The sequence below is a fragment of the Ixodes scapularis genome, unplaced genomic scaffold (assembly GCF_016920785.2).
Source record: "Ixodes scapularis isolate PalLabHiFi unplaced genomic scaffold, ASM1692078v2 PGA_scaffold10__122_contigs__length_95168666, whole genome shotgun sequence".
Classification (NCBI taxonomy): Eukaryota; Metazoa; Arthropoda; class Arachnida; order Ixodida; family Ixodidae; genus Ixodes; species Ixodes scapularis.
Window position 1 is genome coordinate 85790256 of NW_024609836.1, and position 16787 is coordinate 85807042.

At 51.5% G+C, this 16787-nt stretch overlaps 1 protein-coding gene across 1 annotated transcript in view; it reads left to right on the plus strand.

The window, feature by feature from the left end:
• LOC8025444 (caskin-1) overlaps positions 1-16787 on the plus strand; it is a 99875-nt gene that overhangs the window by 65463 nt on the left and 17625 nt on the right. Inside the window, exon 2 of the mRNA XM_040504462.1 lies at positions 15236-15490. Within this exon, the coding sequence (XP_040360396.1) occupies positions 15296-15490 (195 nt within the window). The 5' untranslated portion in view covers positions 15236-15295. The remainder of the gene's footprint in view (positions 1-15235; positions 15491-16787) is intronic.

The window sequence follows — 16787 nt, forward strand, 5'->3', positions numbered from 1 at the left end:
AGCCAATCAGAGCGACGCAGCGAAGCACGTGACCTCTATCTCTCTCTCTCTCTCCGCATCAAGAGTGCGCCTCGACGGGTGTCCAGACGCTACTCTCTCAAAACAAATAACCGAAAAGGTTACTCGTTAGTGAGATCTAAAACGGACGCTTCAGTTCTAAAGGGACGAATTGCTTTCCTCCGGATGTGTTTAAAGCAATTGCCGGCGTGCAATATTTTGTGGCGTTAATAATACGTAGCGTTTTGACGCATTCATCTTTTGTAATCATTTTCTGGTTGGCGCTTTTTCTTTTTTTGCCGTAAAAGTCAGACGCGATGTGTGCTGAAAGCCAAATAGAGTAACTCGTGTTGCCCGTCTCCAGAAGTAACTCTCCTTCTCGTTACTCCATCATAAAGTAAGGAACTTTACTCGTTTCTTCTGCCGGAGTGTAGCTGAGTCGTTACTTAGTTACCGGGAAAACTAACTAGATAGAAGTAACGTCTTAAGGCCCGTTCACACTCTTGCAACCGAGCACGACCAGAGAGACTAGACCTGTTGAAACCTCTTCAAAATTTTTTAGGACGAGAGAACACGCTGACGCCATCTATGCGGTGACCCTGGAACTGCATTTCGCAAGAGCGAAGGTTTTGCGGGATTTCCGAGGTCAAATGTGCGTAATACCTGTAAGAAAGGCTCGTTTATCGCTTTTTAACAGAGGCTTTTTGAGCCAAGAGAGAAATAGAAAATATGCGGGACCGTCGAGTTTCCACTGCAACCCAATAGATGGGCGCCAGTGTGTCCTCTCGTTCCAAGGCGCCCGGTTCTAAGAGGTCGCAACTGTGTGAACGGGCCTTTACGTACCAGACTTGGGTCCTCGCTCCGACGGGCTCGGGCCTTGACCGCTTGCCAAGTTGCACGAGACGCAGTCCGGAACGCGCCAAATAACGAGCATTCGGAGTGACGTTTAATGCTCTGGTCGACCGTGGGAATGCGGCGCATAAACATCCCTTAAAGGCCGATGCACACTTCGCGCTTTCCACTTTTGCCCGCCTTCTCCTTCCACTTTTTACCTTGGCTTCAACTTGACTCACCTCGCAGCCTAGGAGAGCTAAGAGGAATATCGTCCCTGCAGAAAACCGAGTTTGTGCGTCGGCCTTTAAGGGCGATTCCCTCACTTGGGCTGTGTCCGACCGGGGTTGCTAGGGCGACAGCTGCGTCGGCTCCAACAGGTTTTTTTAACCCGTGCATTGAAGCCCTCGCAACTGTTGCCATAGCAACCCCGGTCGGACTCATCCCAAGTGTGGGAATCGCCCTTTAGGGCGCTCTATAGCAATTCTGCGCGTCATTCCGAAGCAGCGGTCTCGAGAACAGTCATTTGTGCCGAATTCGCGGTGGGGGAGTGACGGCTGACTTTTTTTCTTTTTTTACTTTGTTTTTGTGTAAGTTTTAATGTGCCTACTTTCTGCCTGCCCTCATAACTGAAACCCTCTTTCAGTCAGGAGCGGAGATTCGAGACTTCGTTTGAGGGCGTGTCCGCAGGCAGGGCAGGCATATGTTCCTATTATATTAACGGTGGGAGCTACGTGCCTACCAGACCAATCAGCCGCCTTCCTCTTATATCACCTGATATAAGAGGGAGGCCGGGAGCGTGATGACGTTGGAGAAAGAGAAGCGTGGCCCAACGAGGACGCAGCTCCCACTGCAGTCTGAGCTTAGGAGGGGACGGAGTATAGACACTTTCCAACAGCTGTATATGGGCGCCGCCATAAGTGACCTTCAGTTTTTCACGTAGAACTATCGTCTCTCTCCGCGCTTGGAAGGGGGTGCAAAGTTGGGAGATCGGTGTCGCGGAAGTGACGTCGCACAGCCGCCTGCTGCCGAGAGCTGCGCAGTGCGCACGCGCGTGCTTTCTTATTTGCTGGCTCGCTCGTTTGCTCGCTTCAACGTGACGCGATCCTGTCTGACTACAACAGCGATAGTCGCCGCTCCGGCAGCCGTGGTCCCAAAATCTTCGCTCATCGCTCTGAACAGCGGCACCGAGCTCGCGTGCTCCGCGACACGGGCAGGGACTCTCTTGCGCGCGACTCGGCGAAGTGTTAGAGCATATAGTCGGTTGCAAGCTAAGAAAAAACCGGAAATACCTCTCAGAGGAAAATGTAATCCTACGCCGAGAAACGCCAGCCAATCGTTTTCATGACGTCACGATACCCTGGACCAATCGCGATCCTTTTGAAAAAAAAAAAAAAAAAAAAAAAAAGTTCAACATGGCTGTTGGCTTTAGCAACGCGACGCTAGTTTCTCGTGACAATTATTCTGCTTTTTTGCACCATGTTTTACGTGCCCGAGGTTACGCCACGAAATCTTAATGGTATCGGCTTGCGTTTGCAGCAGTTTTTGCGCGACAACGTGAGAATCCAGCGACGCTATCGCCAACGAAAATTTCGAAGCGGGCGCGAGGCTTAGCACTGCTGAGAGGTATGTTAGACGGTATGTTAGACAGTATCTTGGACAGAAAATGAATTGGGAAGACGGTACATTGGACATGACTTTCTTTCTTTACTAAACAGCTATTTCGTTGACAAAAACGTATTCTAACTTATTTAAATGTCCTGAATGAATTAAATAATTATTGTAGTAGTTTAAGACACGTTTCCTGGAGGATGAAAAAGCAACGTTGCTAGCGAACTACTTTCTCGACGGCGGAGGCACTTCAGATGGGCGCAATGCGCTTGTGGGTGGAGCTAAAAGATTGTTCTTCGGTTGCATCCGACTATAGCCTCCTATATACTGACAAAGCCTGGCAGCCTCCTATATACTGACAAAGCCTGGCATTTCGCCACAAGAAGCGGCCGCTGAAATAAAAAAGGTGGAGTGGCAGACAACGGATGAGAGGAGAGCCACGTGACTAGCGCCCCGCTGCGGCGAGACGCCGAAACACACTTCTCCCGAGCGAACAAGTATGTTTCGAGTCCTCGCCCCTGCAAAAGTTGCGCGCTGGCGTCGAGGTTTCGCGAGAAATGGATCTTTGGATGTTCTTTGCTACCAGATCCTCGCGTTCCAACTCGGCGATCGGGCACTTTATGGCTCCGTCGTCGAACTGCCAGGCTTTCATGAGCATTGTGCCCTCTCACACCGAAAGAAAAGAAGCCGCCGACGGATGCACGTCTTTCCGGGACGTCAGAAGGAATGAACCTTTTGTACCAAGTGCCGCAGCCACGCCATTTCTCTCTGAGGATAGACCCCTTCAAAATGGACCTTTTGCCTTTTTCCAGCAACGAGTGCCGTCTGGGTTACCTACGAATGAAGGCCAGCTCAGTGCGCCTCCGCCGGTCAGAAGTAGAAGACGTTGGCGTCGTGCCCCCTTGCGTCGGTTTTAATGCGAAAACATTAACTGTCCCATGGAGGGAGCCGACGTCATCAGCTTTGAAGCAGCGCCAAGCGGCACCTTAAATTCTTTATCCAAACGAAGCCAGCTCCCAGCTATGAAACCACGCGAAAAGCCTAACCAAAAAACAACCTAGTTCCCCCGATCCCAAAGGAACGGAGTAAAGCTGATGGATTTCGGCTTCGGTCCCATTGGCTGGCGCGCGTCGACGAGGCTCGCATTGGCCGCTGCGCGTCTTTTTGAACGACGGCCACCCCATGGCGCTGCGTGTCCGCGCCGCGAGCGCGCCGGTAACACGAAGCGTTCAAGGTCAGAGCTGCGAGGAGAGCTGCGAGAGCGCGCGATCAGCCGACGCGGAAGAAAGCCAAGCATGCGTTCGCATTCACAACTCATAAGAAGTGCTTAGGTGTACCTCGAGCCTTTTTATTTTTTATTTATTTTTTTCATGCCTTATACCTCGTTCAAAAGGAATCGTCAGAAAAGACCAAGTACGCGCAGGGATAGGTGCTTGCACTGTTGATCGTGCGTGGGACGGTGTCCTCCGACAATGGCGACGGCAGAAAGCGAGGGAACAGGGCGTGCGCATGCGCGGAGTCCATTACAGCCATCCTCTGACAGCGCCGTGAATACTGCGCCGTGCCGTGTGCAGGAGACGCAGCTCACCTCCAGGCAACCGTACGTGGTTACGGAAACCCATGTTTGGCGGTCTGACCTATGAGGGGCCCTAAGCTTGTCAAACACAAAGCTGGAGCCGAAAGTTCGCCTTCAACAAAAGCGCCAAGTCGTCGTCGTTGGTAAGCCAATCGGTGCTCTCAGTGAACTTCGGGCCCGACTTTGTGTTTGAGGAGTTGAGAGACCTTGGAAGTTGGAGATCTTACTGTTCGGAGCTTTGATGAGAAATGCCTGATTTGTAGAACACGCAGTCTCGGACATGAGTTTGAACATTGGGGACTTCTAGTAGATCGCATTCGAATTCCGATACCGATACCCCCCCGCCACCACCCTCGCGCATTCATTCTAAAACCCTCTCTCGATTTTTTTTTTTTTTAGTCCAACCGAAAGTAGAAACCGAACCAAGAGTTATTACAATAAACGCTAGAGGCTCAGCTGGTGCTAGTGTCTAAGGGACTTCCGGTCGCAAATTGAAGCAGACAGCAAGCAGTGTACTTTTCCAACCTTCCTGTATATTCCTATGGGAAAATGTACGTGATATTTTTCTCTTCGCCAGGGAATAATATAAGTCAGCGTAGTTTCTTTACTCGTAGCGGGTACTATGTAGTTTTATTCACATTATAGAATTGTAATTTACTTAGTTAATGAGTTTTTTTAATTACTGAGCGATGTTTAAATTAGCAACAATTGAGTCCCGGGTCTGTGTTGTACAGCATGCTATGTCAATACAAGCTATCAAATGTCAATACAAGTTAGCAATCAAGTAATACAAGCTATCAGCGATTATTCATGCACAGTTTGTTACTAATCCAGTACGTGCGCTTCGTTCTTGTCGTCTGTTTTGATTGTTTGATTTAGCATATATTGGCATCCTTTTGGTGTTTTGTGAAGCTGATTCACTCTGTGCGGTTCATAGCACTGCCTATCTGCGCAAACACGTGCCCTGTAATAGCAGCCTGCAGCGTCAACACGTATTATGCACGTGTATTGGGCTATTTTAGCGTAAATTCTAAAGAAAAACGCTCTATCTGACACATTTTTCTTACATCCGATTGTAAAACGTTCCCAACTTTTTATTCTGTCACAACACTAAGCAGTATTTGCTCTTAGAATCGAGCGCGAAAAGAAAACGCATTTGCGTTTTCCCATAGGAATGCATTACCGGAAGTCAATTTCAGACTGCTTGCTGTCTGCTTCAAAATGCAACAGCACACTAGCGCCAGCTGAGCCTCTAGCGTTTATTGTAATAACTCTATGAACCAAACTCATGCGTCATGCTACTACACCGTCGGTACCGGCATTTTTCCATTTTCACTTCTGCTGCCAATGGGCACCCTGCGCCCGCTAGGGGTCGCTACCGATCGCCCAGCCGACAGCGCCGCGCGCGGCCACTTTTGAGTCAGCCGAGGGAGAGCCGCGGAGCTCTACTGCCTCTCACGCTGCTCCCGCGCTTTCGCCAGTGTGGTAGCCCAAGCAGCATCTTCACCTTGCAACACCCACCTGTGTACCACTGCAGTCGAGCTGCGACTGCCGAGGTCGCTTCCCGATGAGTACACGCGACGCCGCCGCGAGAGGCGCGCATATCGGCACTGAGTTAAAGGGGCACTGACACCCCAAAGGTCGTATTTATTTTTATTGTCTAAAACGATGCAAGTTGCAGCCATAGACACGCAAAAAAAAACGCATCGCGAAAAAAAATTTTGCCGCGCGCACGCGCCCCTTTTTATTTTTGGCGTTTGATTTTCCCGCCTCTCGCCTCCTCGCTTCTTTTGATCGGTGACGTCGAAAATCAGGAAATTTAGAAGCTTTGTAGGCGACATCTCCATAACATTTAATTACGGCAATCCTAAAACATGTTTTTTAACGCAATTGCGAACGCACTACGGCCCTTCTTTTTGAAATACCAAAAATCGGGAGTTCGTTGTGGTGCCGTCTCCTGGATTTGTATCCTCCAACGGAAAACAGGCGACACCGCTCAAAACCGGTCCGCCGCAACGCCGGCGCTAGCCGGCGCTCGCTCCTTTCCTCCTCGCTTTGGGTCGCCATGGCAACAGCAGGGAGTGGTGACAGGAAAGGGGACTCTCAGGTCTCCGCAATTTTTGAAGTCAAGGCACCGGCGCCGATCGCGCGGGAACTTCGAATTCGGCATTTGGAAATTGTTTTTTTACTTCACGAATACTGAATTCCCAAATTTCAAATTTTGAGGGTAATGTCCCGGCATCGTTTTCGACCGTTTCGGATAATAAAAAAAAAAAAAATATGATTTTGATGTGTCAGTGCCCCTTTAAGGTGCGTATACATGTCTGTCTGTCTCAGGGTGAAGACATCCGTTGTTGCCCTGAACGTGCCAGCACGTGACGCTCTCGCGCACTCGGTGCACGACTTGGGCGGTAAAAGGGCGTCTATGCATTAGCCAAAGCTACGCGCTCGAGCTAAGTGACACCAGATTGCGCGCACTTGAAAACGCATAAAGAAACGAGTGGGCGGAAAAATGGCTGAGATGGCACCACCCAAGCAAAAAGTGCGCGTGTGTATGAAGGCACTCTACAGTCTACACCAAGGGTGGCCAAGCTGCGGCTCGCGAGCCGCATGAGGCTCTTTGCGTGTTGAAGTGCGGCTCGCGACTCCCTAGAAACCCCCCCCCCCCTTCTTCCCGGTCACACCAGCACTTCCCCAAAAGGAGGAATGAAACACGGTTTAAATTGAAGGACAGGCTACTGTTTGGTTGTCTTGCGCTACTGCTACCTTACCAGTTGGACTGCGTCGGACTCTGATAGATCTAAAGTAGTTCAAGTTTAATTTATGGCCCTGGACAAAAGTGTGCCTCGCCCCCCCCTCGCTTTCTGTCTCTCCTCTTTCAGGTGGCTCTTGGAAGTTTAGTAGTTTTGCTTGCGGCTCTTACGCCGAGTCAGCCTGGCCACCCCTGGTCTACACTAAGTTAGATCTGCAGGGTGCCTATAACTGGTCCAGGCAAACTTCTCCGTCTTTCTATCATCATCTCCCTCTCTCTTTTCTCTCTCGTTCCCCGATAACGATAACACGCGTATACTCTGTTTCACCTATGTTGTACCGCAGCGAAGGCTAGAAGTGCGAGCTCATGCCTTGGCAGTTGCCGCTAATGCGCGAGAGATTGTGTTGCCTGTGTTGCCGAGATGTGCCCCAGAGCAAGGAGGTCGCGCTTGTAGCCTTTCCTGCGGTACATCATAAGGTGAAACAGAGTATAGGGAGTATTCACTGGCGGCCATAGCTGTGTGCGCGAATGCTTAGCGCGTGCTGATGGCGAGCTTCCACAGTTCTTTTGCAACGTGCATTCCGCAGCATCAAGAGTGCCGGTCTTCATGCGCTCTAGACAGCACACGCAAATATGGCGTCCAGTGAATACTACCTATAGACAAAAGGGAGTTTTCGTAAACCGTTTTCGCCCTTTCGCTCCCCTCTACTACGCGTCGAAGACGCCGCTGCTACTGCGAGCCTTGTTAGTGGATTTCCGGTTCAGTAGGGGACGTTTAGAAGATCGTTCCGTTAACTCCAATAACGATACGCTGCTTGTGCAAAAGTACCGGCGGAGTATTCGGTTATCGCCATCGCAGTTATCAGAACGATCTACTAACACTCTTAATAACTTGCCGATATATGACATGCCGTGATGTGAATATCGAGGATTTGCGGATTGACGTCGCTTGTTTGCCACTGACAATTCGACTTGGATAACTTTCGTTTCCACAAACTTTGTTTGTTTATTCAAGAAGGACGTGTTTTGCAGCGGCTGAAAACATTCGATCCGAGCATCCGGCTCCTCCACCACAGCGTTCAGACAGGCAGGCGGTTAGCGCTCGCTGGCGGATGATGACAGGTGATGTCAGGAATGGCCACGGGCCCCCTCGGGTCGTTTCGAAGATGGACTTCCGTTCGACGCGGTAATTGCCGGCAGCTGCAGCGGGTCCCCCCCCTTTTTGGTTCGCCGGCCCTCGGCGTTTGCGGTCAGCTCGTGGAACATCTCTGCCTCATCCTTTAAAGTGGCCCTCCAACAGTATTTGAGCGTCGACTTTTTTTTTTTGCGGTTTCTACACGCTAGTGGTCCCGGAAACCCAGTGGACAACGAAAGAGTTCGAAAATATTAGCGCATCGTATTTTAATTTGACAACTCGGAAACACCTCCTCCGACGGTGGCGCCGTGAGGTGCCGAAGGCGCGCGCATAACGGCGCTCCCTTTCACTATACGTCACATTCTCTGGGTTTCGTGATTGGCGAGAGCCGTCCCAGGAATTTTGAAGCGAAATAAAGTATATCACACGTTAACCGTCATTATTTCACTAACAAGTTATTTTTATAGAGCTAATAAAGTTGCAAAGTAAAGTTCAAAAAGGGCGAAAACAACGCCTCGTACGCCTCGTCAGAGCGCCATGCGCGCCTCTCAGCGGCGTCCGCGACGTACCATCGCGAGCAGACGACAAGTGATCCGTGCAGACAGCGCGCATCGTATTTTTCTTTGTGCGCCCCCGGTCCCGGTCAACTAAAAGCAGTAAGAGGAGCCAGGGGAACCCTTATTTTCTTTTAGTGCTGTGACAGACTTTTCACTGTTCGAGTGAAGTGCGGCGACGGGACCCAGCTTGTATGGTACCCAACGGTGCCGCTCACCAGTTTGTACCTCCTGCTCGCCGAGGTGGCTCCGGTGGCGGAGTTGCGGGAGACGAGTCTTCCGCGGCTGTCGAAGCGGACTGAGGCAGAGACGCGGCGCTTGCGTGAAGTGTCCTCGTACGGCGCGACGCCCAGGTCCGCACTCAAAACCTGATAAGCCCGCTAAATTCATCGATGATGTCAACCCGATCCCAAAGCTATAGACGATGGTTGCAGCTAGGCCTAATGGCCGACGAGCCGACCGGGCCGACAGTATGGTGTGTACACCATACCGACAGGCTATCAACCAAACTCGCGTCCCATTGGCCAACCGCTTTGCTCCAATCGCCAAACTGTTTCATTTTACGTCATGAAGCGCTATGTTTTGCTTATTTAAAGTTGTTTTCTGCAATATTTAATTTGCTAATAACTCACAAAATATCGCGAATTTCTGTAAGATTTTTTTTTCCTCGGTGTTCCTGCTTTCATGGAGCTCCGTTTAAGCGCGAACTTCAAACCGGTCAAAAAACTGTTGGTGGGCCCCTTTAAAAGACAAGGCCCGCGTGTAAACGTCATCGCCAGTGGATCCCCAAGCGGGAAGCTCGCTGAAGCTCGCCGAGAGAAAGCGGCACGCGTGTCCGTCTCTGCGTCAACGCCTCGTCGCGATTGTTATGTGCAAGACGCGCTGGCGTCGATTCTGACGCAAGCTGGAACTGTGGAGGCTGGTGTATACGCACGTGATAACACTCCGTGGTCGAGGCCACCGCAGCAACGGAGCCCTCCGCGACAAAAATTAATTGAACTCGCGCGATTCCCTCTATAGCGAGGTGATACGAAGAATAAAGAATCGCAAATTTGTGAGTTTCAATTATATTTAAACCAAAAAAGTGACGCCACATTCGAATCCGCTCGATTTGTTTCGCCTTGTAGCGTCATGGCCGTTCGCGATCGCCGGCGATCGCAGCAGTGTAATCGGCCGTTTCCGTTCGAAACATTGCACTGCGCCCTGGCATTGGCACCTGTTACAGATTCGCGGCTAAATGGAGCGCGTGGTTGTCTCATGAACTGTTCCCGAAGTGCTCGCTATTCTAGCGGACGGATATGTTGCTGCGGTGGGCGTTCATCCGAAGTTGGTTGGTTTCGTAGCAGACGACTCTTAGCTAGCAGACGACAGCCGGTTCCTGCGGGCCTCGCATTTGACGTGGTGACACAAATGCTCCCGTGACGTCGGTTCACGTGTCTGGCTCCGACGCGCCTATTGGGTCGCGGGGCCCTTTAGCCTCCGCAGTTCGCCAAGTTATCGGGAAACAGCCTTTGGAGGGGAAAGGACTACTCCGTCCCTGCGCCTTCCAAGCTTTCCCCATCTCGCGCCCGCCGCTCTCTTTGCAGAAAAACGAGCTTCTCGTGCAAGACTCCTCAAAATATAAGGCGCTAGAGAAAATGAAAAATATGCGTTATGTTCTTATTTCCAACTGGCCTATAGACAATTGCAAGCATGGCGCCACAAGTGGTGCCCCATGCGTGCAAGCGCGTGCGACGCGCGGGTGAACGTAGCTTTCGCAAGCTCGTAATCGCACGGGCGTGCCTGCTCGAGCAGAGACATGGCGGCGGCCAGTCGCCCAGCTTGCAATCGTCTATACTTCGTGTCACCCTAGCATGGGCTAACCGCGAAGGCTGTGCTAGCGCGAGCGGCCAGCCTTGACTGCCTTGACTAGAGCACTTGCTGCACGAGAGCGCTCGTGCAGCCGCCGCGGCTTCATTCAAAGCGACTAGCTCGCGCTTTTACCACGCGCGGCTACCAATAGTCCATACTGAGGTGAGACGAAGTATAGTTCACTTTCCGCACACTGAAAAGCATGGCAAAGAAGCCCAAGCACGTGCCTATACTCCGTTCACCGTTAAGCTGAGACTAGAAGCTCCGCCTTCAGGGCGAGCTCGCTGGCTTCCGCAGTGCTTTGGTTGCTCGTGCCTGCTCGCTGACACTTGTGTTAGCAAGGACAGAAAGCTTTTAAAGGACCGTTCACACTCTTGGAACCGAGTACGACCGAGAGAGACCAGACCGGTTTTAAACCTCTTGCGATCTCTTAGGACCAGCGCCGCTGCAGCGCATCCGTCCCTAAGAAGTCGCAAAAGGCTTAATAACCGGTCTGGTCTCTCTCGGTCTTACTCGGTCGCAAGAGTGTGAACGGCGCTTAATGTTGAAAGAATCGCCAGTTCGCATTTTTTATATTGTTTATACAAGCCCAGGGCTGTGTTCCAAATCCTACCCAAATGGATCCGAGTTACTCCGGCGGGTCAAGTCACGTGACAACACAGATTGAAAAGCGCTGAACGCGAGTAAGTTTTGGAACGCCAAGGTACCAAACCCTTACCCTGGAGTAGGATCGAGTAGATTTTGGAACACGGCCCAAGTGACCAAAAACACGTCACCTTTCCCCAAAAACCGGCTATTCTGCTGCGTAATTGCGAGGCAAAAAACTAATTATTTGCCGATCTGCAGCCGCCGGTGGCGGCTACGGGAACTAAAATGGCGGCGTCTCTGGGGGATACGCGGAAGTCAACAAACCCTGTCCCCCTCCGCTGCTACACTCGCCGTCAGCCCCGTGGCGAACCGACCTTTGCGTTCATCGGTCGCTGCGACCTTCGACGAGGCTAATCCTTGGAAAGTCGACAATCGCGGAGGAAGCGACTGCGGTCTCTGAAGAGAGGGCCCAAGGGGAAACCACGTGAACCCCCAGAGACGTCACTCGAAAGTCGGCGTGGAGAGTTGAGAGGCACTTCGACCTTCGATTTGTTTCATTCCTTTTTTTTTTTTTTTTTTTAATAAGAACTAGCGCTTGCAAGAAACTCCGGCTTTCGGTTTTTCGTTCCATAGGTGACGCAGATTAATTTCCGCAGTTAATTGGCCAAAGTGTGAAAATCGTTGCACTGCCCCTTTAAAGGGATACTTCAACGAAATTTGAAATATTCCCGTCGTGTTCAAAAATAGGTTGAATATGATCCACAATATCCGTAAATGACAATCGCACGTTTGTATTTTGATCCTGGTGTCTGTATTTTTCGTTATAAACGGCCCACTCTGGCAAGCGCTCGGAGAAGGCCCAGCGGAGACCACGTGACATCCAACGCAATCGTGACGTATAGGTCGTCTCAGGACGAGCAAAGCTACGGCGAGGCTAACGCCGAGAGGATGGCCTAGTCGTTCCAGCCACCGAAGCGGCTGCTTTTGTACGAATATTGAGTGGCGGGTTAATCTTCTATAATCTTCTAGGGGGACAATAGCGACCTCTGCGACACACAAAAGGGATTCTCGGGAAGAGGGGAGTTCCTCCTTCCCCCCTTCTCTCGTCGTGGCCGAAGACGAGACAACCTCCGTCACTAGCTGTCAAGGTTCCTAGACGAGCATTACAAACGAGGCGTCAGCGACATCCACCAGGTGCTCTTTGCTAATCGTTTAATTCGTTTTAAAATTCCTTTTCGAGACTTTTTTAACAAGATATTGGTATGTTCCATGCGATACTGCTCTTTTGAACGCATATAGACCAAAAAAATGAGCACTGAAATTTTGTTGTAGTACCCCTTTAAAGGCCTGTTCACACATACAGCGGAGCGCTAAGTTAGCGCTACGTGAGCGCTCATGTGGCGCTTCCTGGCGCGTGATTTAGTTCTAACACAGCGGGCGATTAGCGCTTCTGTAGCGCTTTGTTAGCGCTCCAGTAGCGCCTTGTTAGCGTTTCAGTAGCGCCATGTTAGCGCTTTAAGCGCGAAACACATGTACGACGAAACCGTCCGATCCGACGTCCGACCGCGCAATACGACGGTCGGAGGCGAGGGTTTTCAACGCTCTCCGATGCTACGAAAACCCTCTCCCCCAAGGTCATTCCGGCAGTCCGCACGTCGGATCGGAAAGTTTCGTCGTACATGTGTTTCGCTCTTTAAAGCGCTTCTTGTACCGCGGTGCTGTGGATTAGCGCGTGCACTGCGGGTCCGGTTCCTGTGTTTGGGTGTGAATCAGCAGCACCATGGCGGACATGTGGGATGCTGAAATAGAAATGCGACCAATGCTCTTACATCGCGATTAGTGCATATGTGTGTGGACGGCTTAACGCCCAGAAGAGCCTTCTGGGTGCGCAACATCTTTCGCCACCGAGATACCGACAGGTATACCTAGCGAACCTTGTTCCTATGCTGAGGGACCGAGACACAGAGCTCTTTCGAAGGCGGTTATTTTTAACTACGTGTCTTTGAAACCAGGGTCACGCATATCAAATAGAAAGCGATGAGGTCGTACCCAATCAATTAGTCGCTCAAAGTCTATGACTCTGGGTCGCCTGCCCGACCCTTTGCTTGGAGAGCGGCTGTTTTACTTCCTCTTCTTTTAATGCCAAAGGAAAAACAACAACAAAGGAATCGCCGTGCACGCGCTGTTCCGCAGCAGCAAGCACGGCACAAGGAGCGTGGATGAGAGCGCTAACAGAGCGCTTCTGTAGCGCTAACAGAGCGCTAACAAAGCGCTTCTGTAGCGCTAACAAAGCGCTTCTGAAGCGCTAACAGAGCGCTACTGAAGCGCTAACAGAGCGCTACTGAAGCGCTAACCGAGCGCTACATCACGCGCTAGGAAGCGCCACATGAGCGCTCCTTGGAGCGCTCGCGTAGCGCTAACTTGGCGCTCCGCTGCATGTGTGAACCGGCCTTAAACGGAGTGTAATCTCGCCACAGCGCACGATAGAGTAAGTCTGCTGTGGTCCCCGTCAACATATCTACGAAGCGTTTGCTGGATAGACGCACACTCGAACGCACTCTGAACTCGGCGGCGCGACTTTCCGAATACCGCCAGCGGTGCGTGCGGTCACCCCTCGCTCCGCTCCGCCGAGGGAAACGGCCCTTTTTCGTGCCCTCTCTCGATTTCTTTAATGCCTTACTTTTGAATGCTGATTGAGCTAAGAAGCTCGTGTGAATGGGACTAAAAGACGTTCTGGAAGTTCCGTAAAGAATAACGACAAAAAGCAAAAAAAAAGATATGTGTTTGTTTTGCATTTTTGTCTGTTGCCAGTCAGTGACAACCTCACCAGCAACCCGTCGGGTCACCCAACCTGAAATGTAGAAACCGTCAGATCATCAACAGAGAGTTAAAGCAACAATCCTATCAGTCCACCAAACCATCGAGTCTCAAGAAACATGTGTCTGGGATTTTTCGCTGCACATTGAAACGTCGTCCGATGCCCGCTGAGGACGGGGTGGGGAACGGGTTGTTGCGGCATCGTGGGGTATACCCTGGCGACGCCCGGTATGTTTACGCAGGGGCGTCGTTGGTTGGGCGCCGTGCCATAAACGCGCCTTGTCGACAAGAGGGGGTTCCGGCCCGCGATCGGTGTACGCGTCGTCGCGGCGTCCAATCCCGCCTCTAGGAGGCAAGGCCTGCGCGAGACGTTGTCGTTAGGGGATTCAACGAGTGCGCGGCTATGGTGTACTAGAAGACCAGTTCTGGTACACCATAGCGCGGCCAACGGGAGACGCGCGTCTTTGGCCTTGCCGAACATTGCAGGAGCCAGTGACAAAAGCGCCCAGTGCGCATACACTATTGGCTCTCCTTCCCCCCCAACCTCTATCACAACGCTTCTCTCTCTCTCTCTCCCATTCTGAGACACTGCAGGTCGCGCGTGCGGCGACATAGACTGCAGCTCAGCAGGCGTCTATGTGGAAGGACGTGCAAATGCCCCCACACTCGTGGCGGTGTGCGGAGTAAAGCTCCGCACGCAGATGTAATTGTAACGATTACCTTTTTTTCCAATTTGGAACGTACCGGTTACACTTTTTTTTTTTTTTTTTAACGAGTTTGTTTGCAGTTGGGAGAATAGCTTTGAGGGTCGAACCCTGTTTTTTTTAACGCGTTTGTTTGCAGTTTGGAGACTAGCTTTGAGGGTTGAACCCTGTAAGCAACCCTGAGACGAGACTCTGGCGCTGTCAAAACACTCTGGTCGTGGCGGGAGATGCGGGCTCGCAGCTTTGTTTCATATGGAAACGTGAAAAAAAAAACGAGCGTAATTTGTGAAACGATGAGGGCGAGGGAAGCGCACAGCCTCCTGAAGATAAGTTTTTCGACGTCCCACCGGAGGGCCGCGGGGTTATGAGCTTGATTCTTTCGGACAGGGGGCGCGTACGCAAGATGCGATGACAAGAGAGACGCCTCCGCTAGCGGCCGTTCAGTGTTGGCAAGAAGCGTATACACGCGTCTTTCGGCGTCTTGTTCACGCATGCTAACAGTAGCTGCGTTCCATTTATCTGCATCCTCCTGCGCCGGTGCAAAAAGCGTGTAGGGCAGTGTACTTTTGGTATGTGGATTTAGACACGACCGGAACTGCTTGTCTGCTCCGGCGCAGGAGGAACAAGTAGATCGAACGTAGCTAGTGTGTGTCAAAAAGCTTACGCGCTGTAAACTTACTGCTTTCTTTTTTTTTTTAATTTATATTCTTGTCGGCGAGCGTGGTGACGCCCAATCGAAACGCTACCTAAAATTTTTTTCTTGCCAGCACCACTTGTCAAGACTTGAGAAGTCTACAGCCTGTCTTTGTCCTCTGGCAGGAGGTGTTGGGACGCCGTCATGGGGCCGAGCAGCGCCTTGGGGAAGGCGGCGGGCGCGCTATGAACCAGAGGCCGGGCCCCGGGCGCAAGCGCAAGCTGCACCCCGACGTGGCCTCGGTGCTGGAGGCCTCCAAGAGGGTGCGCGTCAAGCGGGAGGCAAGGCAGACGGACCACCGCGCGCCGCACGCCGCCGTGGGCCGCCCCAGGGAGAAGAAGGCGCCCGCTGCCACACCAGCCAAGAAGCCCGCCAAGGCAGTAAGTGACTGGGTGTTTGCTTTGGTGCCATGGGCGTCCGATTGTCTCCGCTGTAGGTGAGAAGTGTAGCCAGTGCAGCACCGCCGCTGCATGACTACGGTGTTGCCAGGACTGAACTGGGACCACGTGCCGGTACCACCTAAAAGACAAGGTTACAAGGCCTGCCAGCGCGCTCGAGACGCTCCCTGTGAGACGCGCTGACCAATATCGCGGCGAGAAGTTTCGCTGTCAATTATTATTATTATTATCTAGCGGAAGCGCGGCGCAACCCAAAGTGAGGACGCCGCTGTTGCTTCCCAGAGCTGAATGGACTTTTGTTCAGCCTCACTGTCCCGCTAGTAACTTCTGATTTTGTCGTTTGTTTATTTCTTTTGTAACATGCTTTTGCATTCGATGAGGGACGATTACAAATTCTGCGTCTGTCAGGTCTTCATCCCAGGCTTCCATTCTACCAACTGGAGTGTTCTTATTTTTATTTTTTTATTTTTTTGGTCGTGGGAAAGAAAGCATTGTGAAGACGCTTATCCTCATTAATATCTTAAATTCACATATTTTTTTCTTTACTTTAATTGATCGTTTCAGAAATATTGCCTGTCCTATTGGTGCTCTGGTGTCAAATGGTGGAAGCGCTATTGCGCCATTGTGCGCCACTCCACTTTCGCTGCGCCATCCTGCTCCCAAGCGCACATGTTGCGCCAAAACTAACCAACAAGTTTTTTTTTGTTTTTTTTTATTGGCGATATTTATTGGCGTATTTTTCTTTATTGGCCACATCGGTTTACTGTGTTGTGTTCGTTTAGGTAATTCTGAACCAATGGGGACTTTTAGCAAACCGTCACCGTGTACCGCGCACCAGGGCCGTACCCAGAAAAAAAATTTCGGGGGGGGGGGGGGGGGGGGGGTTTCGGGGACAACGGTGGCCATTTTGAAAATGTCTATTGTCTTATTTTCGCCTATGAATCATGTGCATCGGTGGCATATAATGGAGAGTTATAGCAAACCGGAGAACCGGTCCCGGTTTGGTACCCGGTAGCCGACCGGCGCCACTGCGCGTGCGCAGAGGTGGAGATTAAAATCGGCTGGCTGCAAGTGCACTGACCAGGGCCGTACACAGAAAAAAATTTCGGGGGGGGGGGGGGTCAGAGCCCCCTACCCCCCCCCTGGTTACGGCCCTGCCGCGCACTACCGAAAGCTTTGTAGAATGCTTCTAAGCGTGCGCCCGAATGATACGGTGACCGCGTGGCACGCGCTTGAAAGCAGGCTTCAAAGGCTCCGGTAGTGGGGAACACGGTTTGCT